The following is a 21,936-nucleotide window of genomic DNA, read 5'->3' on the forward strand; positions in this document are numbered from 1 at the left end:
CGCACCTAGGGCTGTCAATAATTTACCTTAAAATATCCAACAACAAAACAAAAAAAAACTATCTAAGATGGGAAAACAACCCAGGGGCAGGATTCTGCGATGCCAAACACATACTGAAGCTTCTAAAGAAAACTGTCTTATTTTGGTCTTTTCAATTTCTGTTCCCTGCCAATTAATGATATTGTAAATTTGTGTACTACGACAATATACAAACTAACCAATGGATTACTGGTGGACAGGTAATGAAAATTTCAATGCCATTCAAAACTGCTAAATATAGTAAATGCTACATATGACGGCATGAGCAAAAAAACAATTTCCGACTTAACCAGCTGAAAACATTGTGTACAATTTCTCCTGAATACCTCCAGGCCTTGCAGTGTCGCCTCATACACACCCATCCTGCCAATTAGCATGCATCAAATGTCACGGGGTTGGCACAGAAAGCAGAGGCATTAACTAAGAGCCCTATTGATCAACCCACAATGCCTGTGCTAGGTGGTTAGCCCGCTCTCAGGAGAAATGCAATGACATCTGTAATCTGTGCAGAGCTGGTTAAATGATACGTGGTTACTAAAAATCCTGTATGGAAATGGGGAGGGGGCATCATGCCATCGATGCAAACTTAATTAAGATTTTTTTTTCATTTTGTGGTTTAAAAGCATGCTTGAATAAGACATTCTTGCTTGCCCATGGCCAGCGACAGAATGAAGAAACGCAAGGAGTAACGACCCTTTCTTTGCTTTTTCTAAAGCGAGATGCGTCTGGGCTTCATATCACCGTTTTCAATCTTTATTTTCGAACGTCTGAAAGCTCTCAATTCAAACACTCCGGTTAATATGAAATTGCCTTGGTTTAGTCCAGATGAAAAGGAGGTGGAATACATTTTTAAATTAAAGCCCAGGTTCCATTTATGCAAGCACTATAGAAAACACTGGGTCAGAAATTAATATCCAGTGAATTTAGAAAAAAAACCCACCACATTCTTCTACCATTGCAGTAATATATATTTTTTTAAAGGAAAGCATACAGCACTGTGTAAAATCCACTTTAATGCAAATGGATTTTCTTTTCTTATCAAAGGCATAAGCACTGTCAGAATTGAATGTGGACCTGGCTTGTGGTAATATTATATTACTCTACATAAGAAACTGCTTGGCAACTGAGTGTCAATCCAAGACCTGGAACAGGCATAGCTTCCTGCTACCCCTGAAAACAGTGAATGGGTCTGAGTAATATACTTAGCAAAATGTAACCACTGCAGTCATATTCCGTAGTTCTTTATTCTGCACAGCAGTAAATAATAACAATAATTAAAGGGAACACCATGGAGAATAAATGTATGCCAAGTGCTGTTTGTATTGTCATAATCAATGTTCAATTTATGGACTACAACTGAAACTGGCTCCTTTGGAAAGTATGACATCACTCCTGCAATTTATCTTTATTGAAATGGAAGATTTTTCCACTTTAGAACAAGCACTGTCCTGCTGAGCTACTGTTTAACAAGGATTATCTTCGATTGAAATAATAGAAACATATCGTAATAGAAAACCTGTCAGCAACATTACAGTTTCAACTGTATTCTTCTGTGCCACTAGAACCTTCCCCAGGTAAAAGTAAACGAATGATTCAGAAGAATGATTGTTGTCGAAGACCTTTAAAAAAAAAAAAGAAGTCGCACGTGCGCAACAAACGATCAAAACAAGCGCTAACGCACAGGGCTCGTAACGGCGCCCTGTTTACCGCCGATACGCCGTGCTAACGGGGCGCGGCGGCTAGCCCAGGGCTCTCTGTCACTTAAATCAACCAGGAGAAGAGAGAACCGACGGTTCTCCGTGCGCGGCAGGCACTGAAGTGCCGGACATGGATCATCTCAAACTGTATATGTGTCACGCGCTAAGTGATGGACAAGGCTCGGCTGCAATTAGAATTCAAATTCCTTTGCGGATCGTCCGTCGTCGCCTTTTACGTTTTCGCACGTAGCTGGCGATGATGGAAAATCCCCGGAGAGTTTTCCTTTGCTCCGCATTAAAGCCAAGCCAATGAACAATGACAGATAGGGAGAAAAACACACCGCAAAGGAGACTGAGCAATGTAATCGTATTTTCTGGGCTTAAAGATAATGTCCTCTCAGATTTGCTTAATGTGAATTCAGTAGCCCATGGAGGTGCCATTCAGCCAGCGGAATAATGTGCTGCTTTCTCCCGTCTTCCCAAGACCTCACTGCAGGCTCCGAACCCCCCCACCAACCCTTCCCCACCCCCTTCCCAAGACCAAACAGAGCGTGCTTGCTCTGAGCCAAGAACTACGGCTGTAACAACCCCCCCCCACACACCCCAAATAATGCAAATAAACAGGAGGAAGGAAAACCAGACAGAGTGAGGGAGAGAGAGAAGGGGGGAGGGGGGCATTAATACTACGGTAGGCCAATAACGGGTTTTAGTAGGGAGGACGTTGACAGAACATCAGTGCAGCTGCTGGGCCCTTGAGCAAGGCCCTTAACCCTACACTGCTCCAGGGGGATGGGCCCCTGCTTAGTCTAATCAGTTGTAAGTTGCTTTGGATAAAAGCATAAGCTAAATAGGCTAACTGTAAAGTAATGTAATTTGAAAGTGAAATGCACAACCTACCTGAAAGGACAAACTGCTCGGTTTTTCAACGCGTCTCAATCCGCCCAGCAGTCTGAACTCATGACTCATAATATTTGTGAACCCAGCACGAGGCAGTGTGTCCACATAAGGGCCCACAGCTGCCTGTAATTGGAATATCAAGCAATAAAGCTTCACTAATGGGCACGGCATGGGAAAGACAGCATAGAGGCTAATGTCTATATTCGAAGAGGGCAAATTCAAAATCGGGAAGTGCAAATAGACTTACTACAAATCTTAGAAGGTGGTGCCAACAAATGCATATGACGCTTAAAGTGCGTCTGATGGTTTCTGATGCATTCCTGCTCTTAAGTAGCTTTTTTCTTTCATTCAGTTCATTGATTGGCTAAAGAGTCTGCACACCTCGTTTCCCAGGCCTAAGTAGGCTCTTGATTGGAAGGAAATCACAAAAAGCAGCAAAGACGGTGGCCCTAAAGGACTGGATTTTGAGACCCCAGGATTTAAGGCGATTCAGATATGAGAAATCTCCATATATAATAGAAAGCATTGCTAAAAAAATTGCTAAGTACTAAAGATATAATAATGGAATAAAGGAAACTGAATAAGGCCCACCTTGACAGAAAAATGTCAGTTTAAGAAACAAATTACATATGCACAGGTGTGTGCGTGTGCATGTGGTGCCATATCTACATGCAGTGCACAGCTTCCTGGAGCCAGAGGTATTCCTGACCATTCTGACCCGATCAACCTTGGTGCTCCCACAGGCCCAACACGGGACTTTACCCCCAATTACAGATGCAAACGTATGTGCTAATTAGCCTCTCCTGATCGGAGCACACAGCATCATTATCAGCCCAAATGTGAAACCGATCGTCGTCCCAAGGTTGTCCGATTTCAGCAGGACCTGAAGGTCAACAGGAAGAACACGGCTGAATCACACCTTCTGCTTAAATACTTTAGTTCTCCTTTATATTGTGAACATTTTATCAATTTATTTAACAGTTATATGCATTACTGTTTTATTCCAGGCTTATTGTCTTAATTTGGTTTTATTTTGTGCATATTTATTGTATGCAGTAAAGCACATTTGCAACATAGTGCTGGAGCTTTCATACAGCAGTGATGGAGCTTTTATACAGCAGAGCTGGAGATTGTATACAGCTGTGCTGAAGCTTTTATACAGCAGTGCTGGAGCTTTTATACAGCAGAGCTGAAGCATTTATACAGCAGAGCTGTAGCTTTTATACAGCAGACCTGAAGCTTTTATACAGCAGACCTGGAGCTTTATACAGCAGAGCTGTAGCTTTTATACAGCTGGAGCTTTTATACAGCTGTGCTGAAGCTTTTATACAGCGGGACCTTTTATACAGCTGTGCTGAAGCTTTTATACAGCTGTGAGGGAGCTTTTATACAGCTGTGCTGAAGCTTTTATACAGCTGTGAGTGAGCTTTTATACAGCTGTGCTGAAGCTTTTATACAGCAGAGCTGGAGCTTTTATACAGCAGTGCTGGAGCTGTTATACAGCAGTGATCAGTGGCAGCAACTATTTAGGATGGGCCCCGGTGCAAGATTTTTTTAGTGGCCCTTCCTCTGAGGAAAAAATGCCAAACAAGATGCAGGCACGCGCACACAAACGCATATAATCTACGCACGCACACACACACACAGACAGACAGATATTTTAAAGACAATACTTTTGATTGTAGTTGGCTCATGAATAACTTTGGTTATTGGCACACAGCCTACATCGTTTGCGATACTTTATAATATTTGTATTAATCAAGTCAGAACCATGGATCAACGTGGATGGTCATAGAATCAAATCAACAAGTCAACAAATCAATTAGTATCACAGGAAAAGCACGACACAATAAATTCACTGAATGTATTGTTCACTGTTTTCTTATGCCTTATTCACTGAATGCATTTTTACAATAAAATATGAATTCATGAATGAAAATCACTTATTTTCTTAGCTCTTGTTTTATCTTTCAACTTGTCATTATTATTGAAAAGAATTAACAGTATATTTATATTTATTTGGTACTTATTCTTATTATGTTGATAAAACTAAACGGCCCTATTTGGTCGCTTCCTCTTTGTTAAGGGATACAATTTATACTTTCTATATCATAAGGTTTTTTAAAACAGCCCTCTGACTTAACATTTACTGACTCACTAAGTTTACAGTAGAAAACCAGTCCAACAATTGAACAAACAAATCGAATTCACGATAACTGATGGTAGAATTAGCAGCTTCCTTGGCTAATTTGAATGCAATGTGAGTGAAGTACATTACGGTTAATGTACTAATGTTAATTAATAACTTTAAGAGCAATGTAAGAATTAAGTAAGCTCACATTAACGTTACTGCGTTGAGCAAAACAGGAATCTAGGAAATATAGGTTGAGAGACGTTTTGACATATAGACGGACTAGGTTAACTCAAATACAGCTCAGGGTTAATCTGGATATAGCATGGCTACAGCCTAGTTGCTAGAAAACCAAATGTAGCCGAATTTCCTCCTGAAAAAGTACAGTAGGCTAAGGTTATATCTAGCTTGCTATCCGACCTGCAATGATTGCGATGGGCAACTGCTACTTGGAACAGGGTAGCAGTTCAGTGATTATAAAAAAAAAAGTTAGGTAGTTTTGCTATCTTTTCCTCCTGGTCCTTTTTTATCCTTTCTTTTATGCGACCCACTTTCGTGCTTCAAGGGTATTTTCACACTTGGCAGCTATGAATGGTGCTCAATATTTTACGCATTAAATATCAACACATGATCAAGACCGTTCACATTGGAAAACGGCAAACATATTTCCCAGCAGCACTCTGGGCATATCAGAAAATAACACCAACAGCAAATGAATTTGCCTGCTACAAGTTATTTCATTGAATAGTTCATACATTATAGCCCTTTTTCTGTAAAATAGACACAATATAAATTTAGCATGATCACATATTGTACAAGGAAATATCCATGTAATTGTAATAACCATGACCGAGACGAGTTTGCTTATTTAAGGATATATAAACACACACCACTGTTAACCTATATCTAGTTGTTTTATTTTCCGGTGAGTGGTTAAAATATTTTTAAAAACAGACGTACCGATATAAGACACATAGAGACATGGGCCCTCCTAGACCAGGCAGTGATGGAGCTTTTATACAGCAGTGTTGGTGCTTTTATACAGAAGAGCTGGAGATTTTAATACAGCACAGCTTATGATCAGTCACATCAAAAAGCAAAAAAAAGAGTGAGGAGGCCAACAAAGGAATCAAATCACCGCATTTGGACCTAATTTAATGATCAAGCATTTTCACTTTAATGAAGGAATGATACAAAATTATTCAAAATGGCCACATAACATAATTTTATAAGACCATTTGAGCCAAACGCACATTCCTTGCTGAGACAGTCAGGGCTACTGATGTCTGCACCTAATGCAAATGCACTGTGCCCTCTTCTCCACTCAGAAGCAGCTTTGCACTCTCCATGGGTTTGCTTTAATTTTGGGTTAAAGAACGGGTCATTTAATACCCCAGGCTCAGGAGGAAGGACGGGAGGTAATGGATTTGGACAGGTAAAACCTGAAGTGACAGCCGCCTGAGACGCGCCTTCATTTTAAATGCTACTTTGAGCGTTAGCAGGGTGCTACAAACCAGCCACTCTCAATTAGAGCCACCTATACTGTCACACACACACACACAAACACACACACACCGCTGAGGCCCAGCGGCCATTGCGGCTCAAAGTATGAAGCAGCCTTATGTTGTCTACACAGGGGTCAGGCAGAGACATAGTTTGCTGCAGGTTTGTGGTGCCGGTGGCCTTCCGGACATGCCCCGTGTGTCGACGATATCACACATGCGCACACAGGCAGGTGCACACACACACACACACACACACATGCACACAGGCACACAGGCACACACACACACACACAGGCACACACACATACACACAGGCACACAGACGCACACACGCACACACACACACACACACACACACACACACGCACACACACACAGCTAGACAGCTGCTGAGGTGCATACATCCCAGTTTACTGTAAATGCGAAAGATCACGCCACCACATCTTTGTGATAAAACTGTATCATGGTGTGTTAAAGTCAAATTTCAAGAGACCGGTGACTGCACAGAAACAGTTTTGCAGTGGTTCCGTTTCTTCAGTAGTGCTCGCTTCAAATGCTGTATCGCATATACCGTTAGACAAGATGAGAGCAGACGTGTGTAAAAGAAATATTTAAATATACAAAATAAAGATCATTGAGTGCCCAAGGCTTGGTAAAGCAATAAAAGATTAATGCTCTTCTTTGACAAATACTGCTCCAAGGGACAGCCAAAGTCATATTTTCCCTGCATAAAAATTCATAAAGATAAAAAAATAAAAATCTAAAGAGTCCCCGAAGCTTCTAAAGAGATCAAGGGGGAGATGGGTGGTTGAGGGGACAGGTAGAAGTCTATATAAACCCTGTTTATTGGTGGCCTTCTGTGCCAAAAAATATCTGTGAAAACACACTCGCCACATACAGACGAGAAATGGGGTTAGCCTGGCCAATGGCGATACACGAAAGTCCATACATTAGCATACGTACGAGACGCTGGCATGGCTGTCGCTGGGGTTGGAGACTGGAGACGTGTTCTTTTCCCATCCATGTACCAGTCTGAAGACGCTTTTCTCAGGGTCAAACCTTTTGTTGTTGATTGCTGTCGCAGAACTTGTATCAAACTTCCACTTTTTTTAATGTCTGTCCTTCCTTTTTCTATCTACACAAACAAAATCTCTGAATGTGAACCCTTGACCGCAGTGCTTCAACTGCAAACAAGACTGGGGACTGTGTGCTGAATACAAATGTGTTATTTGAAAACGCGCGAACAATGACATTGTACCAAATAACGGATATGTCTGGATATTAATAGAACTATTTAGATTTCTTTCCTCATGAAGTTTGCCGCTATCATGGTCACATTTTCAGAGCTGCCACAGCACTTATAATCTGAGGAGAGTAGGAAGCGGGAGAGACAGAGCCACAGTTGCTGCATGTGTGGGGGAAAGTTGTCTGCGTGGACTACTGATGTCAGGCTGGAGCTATCATGAGCGTTTGTTGTTATATAGCCTAGTTTCCCAGATGAGGGCTGTCATTTATATTTTAGCCTGATTAACTAGAACAAGTGAAAGCAAACAGGGTGTTATTCATACATCAGTCTATATCTTCCCCTGCTAGCTCTCACCTAAATAGCCTGCGCTGTAGGCGGCTTGGAGACAGTGTTGACTTTAGTGGGCGAGCATTCACACGAGTTGCCACTTTCTTCACTGAAATCTAAACTAACCTGCAAAGAGTAGCATGAAGACAGAGACACAATACGCCTCTGTAATCTATCTTTGATTTGTCCAATGCCAGTCCCTCATATACTATATTTTCTATTTAGTAATAGCCTACTGGGAACATAAAACACCGTAGTCGTTAGCAGACAAGCAACATTTTCCTGCCCTACACAGCGCATTGTTTTCTGGTTGAGTATCGAAATAAAACAAAACTATCTGCCAGATAGTTTTGGTCAATGGGGAGGGGTTAGCCTTCTGACCAATAGCAGAGCCTTCTTCTCACAGAACAAAGGCAGATAGGCAGTAAAAACGGATAAGTCACTAAGAAATTACTTTACTAAGTTACATTACTTCTGTGTCACTTCTGGGTTAAACCACACCCACTTCTATCCAAATACGAATACAAAGAGTTTTATCAGTTGGACAAATACGGGTATTGATATCTCTTGCACACCCTTACACTGCCCTGAGGCCCAACGGTTATTGCATCTCAATGTATGCAGCGCTATGCTGTACACTCGGGGGTTGGACGGAGACATGGTTTGCTGCAGGCTTCCAGGTTTTTCTGTCGCCCGTCTCCATGTGCCCTGCGTGTCGACGGGATCACGCCGACACTCGGATCCTCACCTGAGTACGCCCAGTAGGACTCCTCCGCCGCTCGCCTGTCCCTCGCCTCCGCAACCTTCCCATCATTCTCTGCTCCCAATGATCCCAACTGACCTTCTGTCAGAGCTGAGAGGAACAGAGAGAAAGAGAGAGAGAGTCAGAGCAGAACAACAAACTGAAGACAAACAGCACTGCACTTTTTCCCCCTGATAATCGACTGTAGCTCTCAGTCAAGGAGGCTTCGTCCTATAAATCCAGCGAGACGTTAACATGCAAAAACTGCACTAATAGCTCTGCGGCTTGGCAGCCGGTTCCGAGACGGGAGTATTTATGGCTTGTCCTGTGGAGGTTTGCTTGTAACGCAGCTGATTTAGAATGAAGTAACAACCGAGGAGATTATAGTTGGGATACCAACACACTGCAGCCAGTCACACAGGTTCAGTTCCATAAATTCTGTTTCAGACCTTTATTTAACCAGGAAAGTACCTTCAGATTAATAATTTCTTTTTTGACAGAGACCTGGCCTCAAAAAATAGATTAATAGCAGAATGGTAAAAAACGAATGTAATAAAAATGAATAATTAAAAGGGCCCAATTGAAATATGACAATTTCAGGTTTTCACCAGGCATTTTAGCTGGGGCAAAGTTACTTATCGTACATTCAATATTATATGATGTATCAATAACTTTTTGCCAAATATATTATTAAGAGAACTAAGCTTCCTATATTGCAGAACAGTCAGGGAATGATCATGCTATGAATTTTATCCAAAATTGCATTCTCTCTAAAGTTCTTCTGCCAGAAAGGGTAAATGAGAACTGCCACCTCCTCCAAAACACAAACCGCACCTAATTACGAAAAAAAGTTCTTAAAGTGGCACTCAAAAAAGTACCACTTTATGTTGAGGTCTTTTCGTTGGCCATCCCAGACGGTTTTGATGGTTTTGGCAAGTACACAGCAGCAGAAAACAAACTACCGCCCTCAAAGCTTCAGCTGTTGAGTAATGGAGGTGATGTCCGCTGTGACGTGGGAGCTGTCCTATAGTGTAACCGAGTCAGGAACGTTTGCACTCAAACGTTCCCCTGCTCCAACCAGTGCTGGGCAGGGAGAATCCCCAACAACCACTGATGTGATGGAACATTAATTCTTTCAAGTGGTCCTGAGGGGGGACCATGCCCTCCCTGGCTATAAGGCCTGCTGCAGCATTCTCACAACATCAGAGCCAAAATAAGGCCTGCTGCAGCATTCTCACAACATCAGAGCCAAAATAAGGCCTGCTGCAGGCTTCACACAACATCAGAGCCAAAATAAAGCCGGCTGCAGGATTCACACAACATCAGAGCCAAAATAAAGCCGGCTGCAGGATTCACACAACATCACAGCCAAAATAAAGCCGGCTGCAGGATTCACACAACATCACAGCCAAAATAAGGCACGTTGCAGCATTCTTACAACATCAGAGCCAAAACAAGGCCTGCTGCAGCATTCTTACAACATCAGAGCCAAAATAAGGCATTCTGAAGCATTCTCACAACATCACAGCCAAAATAAGGCACGTTGCAGCATTTTCACAACAACATAGCCAAAATAAGGCCTGCTGCAGGATTCACACAACATCACAGCCAAAATAAGACCTGCTGTACAAAGGAAAGCAATAGATGTCATTTAATTCAAAACAAGGCAAATGGACCAAAATAGTCAATATTATTTCTACGTTTTTTTTTTTCTACTATACAACTCATTTATATTGAGTATTTTACAAATCACATAATGGTATAATAGTGTTTATAATAGGCAGTAGGTTGTATTAATCAATGAATGTATATTAATGGATATATTAAATATATCCATTCATATAATCCATTGCTAAAATAAAACGTAAATGTGAACATGGATTTTGCATCTTGACATTTGCCAATAACACTCCTCTTCAACAGTTGAGCATATTTGTAAGTCTCAGACAAGTCACGCTTTTGGACCAGGTGCCATTCCAAATCGCAAAGTGGGATCCCATAGCGACAGTTGCCAGGGTCTGGTGACGAATCCATCACTTGGCAACAGCACAGCCACAGTAGCCAATGGAGGAAGGATGCGCACTATAGGCGAATGAGGCTGGGACTGCTGCACAATCAATAGCCACACCCATCCAGGGTATATTTAGAACCAGACCAGTGTCAAATACATAACTGTTTTGGATTAAAATTATTTTCTGTGCTTGATTGTTCTTGCCTGGTGGAACTGAGCCAACCAAGTGGACCATAAGGAGGGGTGTACACTTTTTGAGAGCATTTCATAGGTTCCAATACCCCAGACATGCTCAGTAAAGCGTCAAAAATTATTTGAATCCAAAATAATGATGTATTTGACCCAGGTGTGTTTAGAGCACAGTGTAACATCTCGTCTTGCTCTCCTGCTTCACCGGAAAGCATGAAGCCCTAATAAATGTTAAATTCAAAAAGAAAACGTGGTAGAAATGGCCCAACAATACTTGGATACAGTTGCATAGGTGTCTGTGAAATTGGGAGTCTCTCACACTGATAGCTTTATAGAGAGTCAACTAGGTGAGATGGGACCCGTTGTGTTTTTTTTCGGGTTAAAGGCAAAATTTCATTTTGCACAGCCAAACTTTTTTTTCCTGTCAAGGTTGAAAGAGTGCCACTTCCAGCCTGCTTCCCACAAGCACAGAGGTGCTTCTCTGAGAGACAGTCTTGCCTGGCTGTGATCCAGATAAGAAGGCCCAAAGTCCCCCTGGTTCTAGCCCAAGCCAAAACAGTCTGTACAGGCCTACAAGCAGACGTGTGCAGTGCACACAGGAACAAAGGAACTCACCCATATATGAAACCCCCCCCCCACACACACACACACACACACACTCACAAACACACAGACACTCACACACTCACGCACTCACGCGCTTGATACTGACAGATGTCATCCGAGATTCACTTTTGGTTGTACTTGCATAACTTTTTTTATTTTACTCTGTAACACAGTCCATTCATACAAAGTGGCCAGCTTTTGGTTTATCCGTTTATCCGAGTCACACAATGTACCCTGTATTTTCTTTGTTGTGCATGTGACTTGGCATGTGACCGAGGACACCAATGAGCATGAGCGGGTGAGTGAACGTGTTGCCCTGTGTGGCCGAATTTTCCCCCAATGGTTTCCATTGGTGTTGCTGTCTCTATATGTTACATTACATTACATTACATTAATGGCATTTGGCAGATACTCTTATCCAGAGCAACGTACAGTTGATTAGACTAAGCAGGAGACAATCCTCCCCTGGAGCAATGCTGGGTTAAGGGCTTTGCTCAAGGGCCCAACGGCTGTGCGGATCTTATTGTGGCTACACCGGGGATCAAACCTTGTGGGTCCCAGTCATGTACCTTAACCACTACGCTACAGGCTGCCCTGATATCTTATCTATTCTAAGAGTCATACAGCCTGGCCTGGCTATGGCAGCCATAGCATACTGAAGCAATTCAGGTTAAGTTAATGGCAGTGTCCTACCTGCCGATCGAACCTGCAACAATTATGTTACAAGCCCAGTTTCCCAACCATTGTAGTCCACTGTTGCTCAATAATGCCTTCTGCTGACATAACAGCAGTGCTAGAGATCAGCTTTTTATGGTGAAAAAGTCCATCTACTACCATAAGCTTTATATAAGCTTCATGAAATACTTTAAATTATTGGTGTTAACATTCTATTTCACCCTAACATTTCACTGCTGTCAGAGTATTAACACATGCTAAATAAACTACTTTCTCACACCCTGTGCATGCACACGCACACACACAATTATAAATATTTGAAGCATTCAATATGCAGCTCGTTTAAAGAATGGTGACTCAACAGGCCAGATGACATCTACAAGAGGCCCCAAGAGAAATAACGAAGATTATCATCTTTACAACAAAAGCACATTTATATGTAAATGAACAATAGGTTCATAGAATCACAGTCTTAGTTTCGTCCCATGTTGTTCACAGCCAACAAGGACAATGTTCTAAATAGAAAAGTACACTCAATAAGACGGGGGCACGGATGGTGCAGTGGGTAGCACTGCTGCTTCACAGCAAGGAGGTCCTGGGTTCGAATCCCCGTCGGCCGGGGCCTCTCTGTGCAGAGTTTGTGATTGGGTTTCCTCCGGGTACTCCGGTTTCCTCCCACAGTCCAAAGACATGCAGGTTAGGCTGATTGGAGAGTCTAAATTGCCCATAGGTATGAGTGTGTGAGTGTGTGAGTGTGTGAGTGTGTGAGTGTGTGAGTGAATGGTGTGTGTGCCCTGCGATGGACTGGCGACCTCCCCAGGGTGTATTCCTGCCTTTCGCCCAATGCATGCTAGGATAGACTCCAGCCCCCCTGCGACCCAGTTCAGGATAAGCGGGTTAAGATAATAGATAGATGGGTGGACTCAATAAGACACTGTGGTGTGAAGTTCCCAACTGATTCCACCAAACTAAAACCCCTCAGAATAAATATGAAAAGAATTTCATTTATAAGCAATACGGAAAGACAGAACCGAGTAACAAATGCTTGACCACAATGTTCATACATATAACCTTTTATTTAGTTTTTCTTAAATAAAAAGCAAACTACCCATAACATCTTTAGTGGTACACTCTGAAAAAAAAAATGTTCACACTACAACTGTTAAACCAAAGGACGTTCACATTATGTCTCATACATTAGGACTTTAGCTTTGATGGGCCCTCCCCCAACTCCTAAATACAGCCTGGCAGTTAAAATACCAGCTGCTACATTAAACCATCTTAAAGTGCCAACAAAAGCAGGTATTTGATGGTGAAACGGGCACTGCGTAGGCCAGCTTCCAAGAGGTTACGCTGCCGCACTCTTAAGCAGGGTGCTCGACTTGAATTGCTTGATAAGTGCTTCTCCTAAGACAAAAATAATATTTGCTTTAATGGAGGACCATTACGCAGAAAAAAGGGCCTTCAGCACAGGTCAGGCAATAGAGCCTTAAAGAATACTGGACTGAATCTGAATATGAAATACTTCTGGGAAACTACTACAGGCCAGCACTGAACAAACTATATACCTAACTCTGTAGCCCTGTAGATTAGTAGAAGTGTGATTGGAAGTGTGTCATATACTAAACCGTGACATAAAAATGTAGCGATATCAGATTTATAATTCAGGAACAGCAAATGTGATTTCATACCAGCTTGGCCGGTGTGAACTCAATAATAACACTGAACTGTTGAAGGATAGATGCAGAATCTTTCAAGTGTACCAAGTAGTGGCCTGTGCATTTGTTGTAAAATTAATTTTTGCAATTGCCAATTTTCGCCATATGCCATCTTTAATCACACTGGAGATGTGTGACGTGTTCAGCGTATACATACTTTGCCCGTCGAGCACGTGCAGGATAAGCAAAGGTAATTAAAGCACATCCAGATCAGAACTCAAGATCCCCTAAGAATAAACAGTGTTTTGTGCTTGACTGTTGGTGATTAGAAGGTAAGGGAAGTGTACTGCATATCTGCATAACCAGCCTGCGGCCACAGTAACCTACAGGAAGTACGTAATGAGCCTTTTAGTAATGAGTCTGTGACATTTTCTTGGTTCCTGAGAAGTGCCAAGTGGGAGCATTCAATGTGAGAACATTGTAGTCCACACATGTCTTCTCACGTATTACCCTGCAAGGCAAAACTGCCCTTTCACTATTTTCCATGTAATTTGCTTCAAAAGGCAGAACCAGGTAAATAACCGTCAAACAAAACCCACAGGCACGACGCTATTACTCACTTTCCACAATTATCCGCGACATTTGGCGCGCCGTATCTGCGCGCGCACCGTAAAAAGCTGGTACGCGATGAAGGTCACTCAAAAGGAAATGAATTAATCTGAATGCACAGTGCTTTGAAGCGGCCGTTTGGGGTCGGTGTCATCTGTGAAGGAGAGGAGCGAGCGGCGCGGGGACGGAAGGGCAGGGCACAGAGCGGGAAGTGGACGCTGATTGATTCGGGGAAGGTCCGGGGCAGATGAGGACGGCGCTCCTGTGGAGCGGTCCCGGAGGAAACTTACAGGAGCATCTTCTGACATCGTTTAAAGCATAACCGCCGCGCTGTAAAGGCAACATGGGCCGTGTGACAGATGACTTCTCAAAGCCACCTTCAATGGCGGTAAAAGCTCTCTGCCTGTGGTTGGACAACATCCCCGCTGATGCCTCTCCGCTCTGACCAACGAGGACCTGGGAAGCCACTACTCCGCGCCAAACGCTCATTCACAAAGTATCAACCTTTCACAACGGGGGAAAACTCTCCCTAAGACCATAAGAAGAATATACTTTATATCTGTGGGGTAATTCGTCCTCTGCATTTGACCCATCCTAGTTACTTAGGTGCAGTGGGCTGCCATGCGGGGAGCAAGGTGGGGTTAAAGGACTTGCTCAAGGGGCCCACAACTGGGCAGATCCTGTTGTGGTTACACAGGGGCTTGAACAACCAGCCTTCTGGGTCCCAGTTATGTACCATAGTAACCACGCTAATGGCTGACCCTGTGAAATGAACTGATGTCTAAACTATGAGCATACGCAGCCTGAACCACGCACCAAACCGACCGCAGGGCAACTGAACGAGAAGCTATGAAAAGTTAAATTAGATAAATACCCAAGGCAAGAAATAACACAGTGACAGAGAAGTAGAACTTTCTACAGAATCAGGCGGGATCTTTGCCAGGACACTGGTGAGAACGTGCTGCAGACTCCAGGAGTCTCGGGCGGCGGGTTAGAGGGTTGTCTGCGGGGTGTCGTCTGGGATTCGTCGGAGGCGAGAAGTCACGCAACGCCGAGGCGAGGACCTAAAAGAGGGTAAATTCGCCGGCTCTCATCTGCATGCGAACGCTGTGCGTGGCTGTGAGCCCAATCCCTGGGGGGATGGGGAGAGTGAGGATCAGCTCCTACATTTACCCAGAACCCCACTGGGCCCATCAGTGGCTGCATTATTCTCTCACCCGGCCGTCCCTGCAAAGATGTGCGCTGGACATGCACATGCAGATACACAAAGACACACACACACACACAGACACACAAAACACACACACACACACACACACACACAGATACACAAAAGACACACACACACACACACACACACACAGATACACAAAACACACACACACAGATACACAAAACACACACACACACACACAGATACATAAAACACACACACACACACAGATATGCACACAAACACACACACACACACAGATAAAAACACACACACACACACACACAGATACACAAAACACACACACATGCAGAGAGAGATATGCACACAAACACACAAACACACACACACACACACACACACACACATACCGACAGACACACAATGACACAGCAAGCACAGAGAGAAAGACACACAAACATACAAAGAAAGACGTACACAAACATACAGAAAGAAAGACACACACGCAAACATACAAAGACGTACACAAACATACAGAAAGACACAGACACACACACGCACAAACATAGAGAGAGACACACACACGCACGCACACACACACAGGGTCATTCCCTATAGGAGCTCCCACTGGAGCCTTGGGCAGGACGTGGAATCCAATCTGAGCCAGAGGAAGAGGAGAATGACGCACACAGAAGGAAGGATTTGGGAAGAGAAGCGAGGGCAGACGAATGACGGCGGGAGACACAAGACGGCACAGAGAATGACGTGCATACAGAGGGGCACAGCAACACGCAGGAGGTGGAGGGAGAGCGGGAGATGAGGGGCACAGCAACATGCACGAGGCAGAGGGAGAGCGGGAGATGAGGGGCACAGCAACACACACGAGGCAGAGGGAGAGCGGGAGATGAGGGGCACAGCAACACGCAGGAGGTGGAGGGAGAGCGGGAGATGAGGGGCACAGCAACACGCAGGAGGTGGAGGGAGAGCGGGAGATGAGGGGCACAGCAACACGCATGAGGCAGAGGGAGAGCGGGAGATGAGGGGCACAGCAACACGCAGGAGGTGGAGGGAGAGCGGGAGATGAGGGGCACAGCAACACGCAGGAGGTGGAGGGAGAGCGGGAGATGAGGGGCACAGCAACACGCATGAGGCAGAGGGAGAGCGGGAGATGAGGGGCACAGCAACACGCAGGAGGCAGAGGGAGAGCGGGAGATGAGGGGCACAGCAACACGCAGGAGGTGGAGGGAGAGCGGGAGATGAGGGGCACAGCAACACGCATGAGGCAGAGGGAGAGCGGGAGATGAGGGGCACAGCAACACGCAGGAGGCAGAGGGAGAGCGGGAGATGAGGGGCACAGCAACACGCAGGAGGTGGAGGGAGAGCGGGAGATGAGGGGCACAGCAACACACACGAGGCAGAGGGAGAGCGGGAGATGAGGGGCACAGCAACACGCAGGAGGTGGAGGGAGAGCGGGAGATGAGGGGCACAGCAACACGCAGGAGGTGGAGGGAGAGCGGGAGATGAGGGGCACAGCAACACGCACGAGGCAGAGGGAGAGCGGGAGATGAGGGCCACAGCAACACGCAGGAGGTGGAGGGAGAGCAGGAGATGAGGGGAACAGCAACACACAGAAGGTGGAGGGAGAGCAGAACAGCAGCACGCACGAGGTGGAGAGAGAGCACGAGATGAGGGGAACAGCAACACGCACGGGGCAGAGGGAGAGTAGGAGATGAGAGGAGGGATGAGAGACGAAGAGCAGAGAGCAAGAGAGAGATTATCATCATTATTATATTATTACTTTCCATATTATTTATATGTATGCTTTGGCAATAAATACATCTGTATTCCCTGCCAATAAAGCAATTTGAATTTGAATTTGAGAAATAGAGAGAGAGAAATAGTCAGCACTTTCTATTTCACAGACAACCGACCCCCCCATAACTACCCCCACCCTGCGCCTCGTTCTCTGCAGCTCCACGGCGGCCGGGCGAGTCTCTTTACCGTTGTTATTTAACACCTCTCCATCACGGTTTCCCATCACCGCGCTGGCAGGCCCAAGCAGCGGGTTTCCCGAGAAGAGATCAAACGCACTCCATCTGGGGCCCAGCGAGTCGGAGAGCGATCGCTCAGCCCTTTCGCACCTGCCCTTCGCCGGGGCCTCTCCGACAAACGGCGCTTAAAACACAGACTCCGCCACACTTATCACACGCTCCAGCCCCCCCATACCCCCCCGCTAGCCAGCTAAACGCTAACATCCCCCAGCCGCGCTTTCAACACACATCAAAACCTGCGCTTCCCGCGCCGCCGAGCCGCCGGCGCACTTTTCCGGAACGCTCCGGGGGATAGGAACCGCGGGAGATTATTTCGGGAACTAAACGAAGCCACGGGGGAATTCCTTTCCTTTAGCCTCCGGCCCCTTGCGACGGTTGCATGGATTTAGGATTATCTGCCACCGTGGAGACTTACTTTAAGACAAACATGTTCCCCTATTCTGAGATCAACTCTTACAAATGCTTGCATCATTACACAGGGAATTAATTAACAGATGATGAGCCAAGTTAATTCATGCCCTCTTAACAATTTAAGCAGTGGAGGTTTCACTCTATTTGCCTGACGAGGACACCAGGCTCTGAAGGATTCTAATACACACGGAATCGCCAACAAGTCAATGTTTAGTAAATAGGTATTGAACTTTAAATTAAGTACACATCTATTGCTGAAGGTAGGCATAATTAAGAATGCGTTCTTTGTGAGATATGGAGCTGGCCTGCATGGAACAAACTGGTTGGAAGAGAATACATTAAATTAAAATCAAATGTCCTGTTATTGGTCCTTTTGGGGTGCAGGGTGTTGGGAGTCTGGTATTAGGAGGTTCAAACTAATGTAGTCTATGATGGTTTTTTCACACTACTTATGATACCTGATTAATGAAAATCACAGCAATGTGTGGGGTCCACTTTCGAAGCAAGATTTTGCCCAACTGAAACACTTCATTTCACTACAAATGTTTCTAAGAACATTCGTACTGAACGAGAAACAGAAAACTACAAGCAATGCATACAGGGAAGCATTAGACAAATACCCACTACAATAAAAAAGATGGAAGATGGAAACATCTCAAAAAACCGTGACTCCCACTCATACCATTACAAAGCCCTACAAAGCCAACAGCTGAGCCCAGAGAAGAGCCCCCTCACTCAGCTGGTACTGAGGCTCAGGTCACTAACCCCCACTAACTCCACCCAGCCTCGTAGCAACATCCAGATTATCTGACCACAGTTAATAATAAAGTCAGGAAAACACTGAGGAAGTACAGATCAGGGAGCACAGCCTAACAACAGAGACCGGCCGCCACTGGCAGACATGGCTTCTCCAAGAACAAAGGCTGTGCTTCCACCGTAACAAATAGAGACAGAGCTGAAGAGTAGTATTAGTACCAATAAAGCATTTTGTGAATTCAAATGAGAGAGAGAGAGAGAAAGAGAGGGAGGCTATTTTGATGATTTAGGGAGGACATCGAGGTGGTGACCGAACCCAGCATTACACACACCTTGCATATCAGCTACAGCGAACTATTAAGTTTGTAGCTTGAGAAAGCCATATGGGTCATACTGTCCAAGGGACTACAAGAAAAACACAGCGGGTCTGTGTGTTAGGTTCTCTGTAGACGTTCCCATCTTTTTACACTTTACAGACTGAACTGGCCTCGAAGGGAACAGCAGCCGAAATAATATGTCGATGCACACCTGAGAAATGACTTGCACCTTGAATGTACAGCGCAGTGGCGGCAGCTATTTAGGATGGGCCCCGGTGCAAGATTTTTTTATGGGCCCTTCCTCTGACAAAAAATGCCAAACAAGATGCAGCACACGCATGGAAACACATGTAACCTCATGAGTAGCTATTGGGAAACATGCTACATTGTTTGGGATACTTCAGAACATTTGTATTAATAAAGTCAGAACCATGGACCAATATGGATGGTCATAGAAGCAAATCAACAAGTCAAAAAATCAACTAACTATAGTTGGGATGTTTACATAACGAAAGCTTAGGCCTATGCTACTCGTGTGAGCGTCAAGCACGACACAATAAATTCACTGAATATATTGTTCACTGTGTTATTATGCCTAATTCACTGAATACATTTTTTACAATACAATATGAAAATCATTTATTTTCTTAGCTTTTGTTTTATCTTTCAACTTGCCATTATTATTTCAAAAATTAACAGTATATTTATATTTATTGCAGGTACTTATTCTTATTATGGACGTAACTAATTTGGTTAAGGGATACAATTTATACTTTCTATATCATAAGTTTTTTTTAAAACAGCCCCCTGACTTAACACTGGTGGAAAGCTAAGTTTACAGCAGAAAACCAGTCCAACAATTGAACAAACAAATCAAATTCATGGTAACTGCTGGGAGAATTAGCAGCTTCCTTGGCTAATTTGAATGCAATGCCAGTGAAGTACATGACTAATGTTAATTAATGATTACAAGTTTGAGCAATGTAATAACAAAGTTATCATATTAAAACAGGTATGCGAAGAGAAAGGGGATGTAAATACAGGTTGAGACATTTTGACATATAGACGGACCAGGTTAACCCCAATACAGCTCAGGGTTTACCTGGATATAGCATGGCTACGTCCATTCATTCATTATCCTAACCCGCTTATCCTGAACATGGTCGCAGGGGGGCTGGAGCCTATCCCAGCATACATTGGGCGAAAGGCAGGAATACACCCTGGACAGGTCGCCAGTCCATCGCATGGCACACACATCAATCACTCACACACTCATACCTACAGGCAATTTAGACTCTCCAATCAGCTGTGGGAGGAAACCGGAGTACCCGGAGGAAACCCACGCAGACATGGGGAGAACATGCAAACTCCGCACAGAGAGGCCCTGGCCGACGGGGATTCGAACCCAGGACCTCCTTCCTGTGAGGAGGCAGTGCTACCCACTGCATCCGTGCCGCCTGGCTACGTCCAAATGTAGGCAAATTTTTGCCACCGTCGGGTGGAATGATTGCAATCAACTGCTACTTAGAACAAGGTAGCCGTTCAGTTCAGTCCAAAAAACCATCCAGTTTAGGTAGTTTTGTGCTTCAAGGGCATTTTCACACTAGGCAGCTAAATGGTGCTCAATATTTTACGAGCTAGACTAGCTAATATCAACACCGTTCACATTGGAAAACAACAAATGTATTTCCCAGCAGCACTCTTGGCATCACATTATTGGCATTTGGCAGACGCTCTTATCGAGAGCAACGTACAGTTGATTAGACTAAGCAGGAGACAATCCTCCACTGGAGCAATGCAGGGTTAAGGGCCTTGCTCAAGGGCCCAACGGCTGTGCGGATCTTAGGGAAGGGAAGAAATAGGGAACATACCAAAGTATGGTCATCATATTACCAGTCGATTTCCCTTTAAACAAGCAGAATATATATTCTAGCGTTGTTGGGGCGCATGGCTAAGGCATCAGACTTTCGTTAAATGCTGTGGCACACCTGGGGTTCACACTCCGGTCCAGCCAGATCTGGGTATGGCCGGCGCATGAGGGAGTGTCAGAATTGGGCCATTGCTCAGAGGGAGGTTCGCTGCATACGAGCGCCCCCGATTGCTGCTGGAAATGATGAGGCTTGAAGATCTCTTTCTGGCCATTAGGGGGCAGGGTTATAGCAGTGTTTCCTCAATATGCATGGGCGATTTAAATAAAAAGGGTATAATTTGGCACGGAAAATAGAAAAAAAACTAATACAAAAATGTCATTGCAGTATATTGCAAAAAAAATTACAAATAATAATAATAAATTGAAAGGTAGCTTGGCAAAAATCCTCGACAACATTTTGCCAATATGTGATTGAGGTAAAGGATACGCTCTCAGAAGGACTGATTTGCATAAAGGAAGATTGCATAAGGTAAGACAGTGACTGAGAGAGTGACGTGAATGATGACACTGCTGGCGGCTTTTTAACTTTTCCACAAACTGCAGTACAGCGTGTCGCAGGGCTCGGGAGTCAAGCGGAAAAATGCATTCCTTCAATTAGGCATTTGTAAAGTACAATTCCTCAGAGCAATTTCCCATAAAGCCACAGCTTGGTGAGCTGAATCCGTCTCATAAATGAACAAATTTCCTGGGACGTTATTTTCAGCGAAACATAAAACTGCCATAATGAGTCATACACAAATCTATATAATAATTTGTTATTGGACATTATCAAAAATACATTTGGACATACATATAAATGAGTCCCAAAGAAAAAACACAATACAGATCTCACTAATATGGCATGCACATTCAGTGAGCACTTTATTAGGCTTTGTCTTTTTACTTATATATCCTCGCTGCTCACTGGATTTTTTTTTTCCGCACCATTCTCTGCAAGCTCTACAGACTGTTCCCAGGAGATCAGC

General features: G+C 44.2%; 1 protein-coding gene across 1 annotated transcript in view; it reads right to left on the reverse strand.

Annotated features, from left to right (window-relative positions):
* The window catches only part of LOC133138811 (receptor-type tyrosine-protein phosphatase gamma-like), a 291,164-nt gene that overhangs the window by 222,121 nt on the left and 47,107 nt on the right, over positions 1-21,936 (reverse strand). Inside the window, exon 2 of the mRNA XM_061257886.1 lies at positions 8,591-8,695. Coding sequence (XP_061113870.1) covers positions 8,591-8,695 — 105 coding nt within the window. The remainder of the gene's footprint in view (positions 1-8,590; positions 8,696-21,936) is intronic.

The sequence above is a fragment of the Conger conger genome, chromosome 10, assembly GCF_963514075.1.
Source record: "Conger conger chromosome 10, fConCon1.1, whole genome shotgun sequence".
Classification (NCBI taxonomy): Eukaryota; Metazoa; Chordata; class Actinopteri; order Anguilliformes; family Congridae; genus Conger; species Conger conger.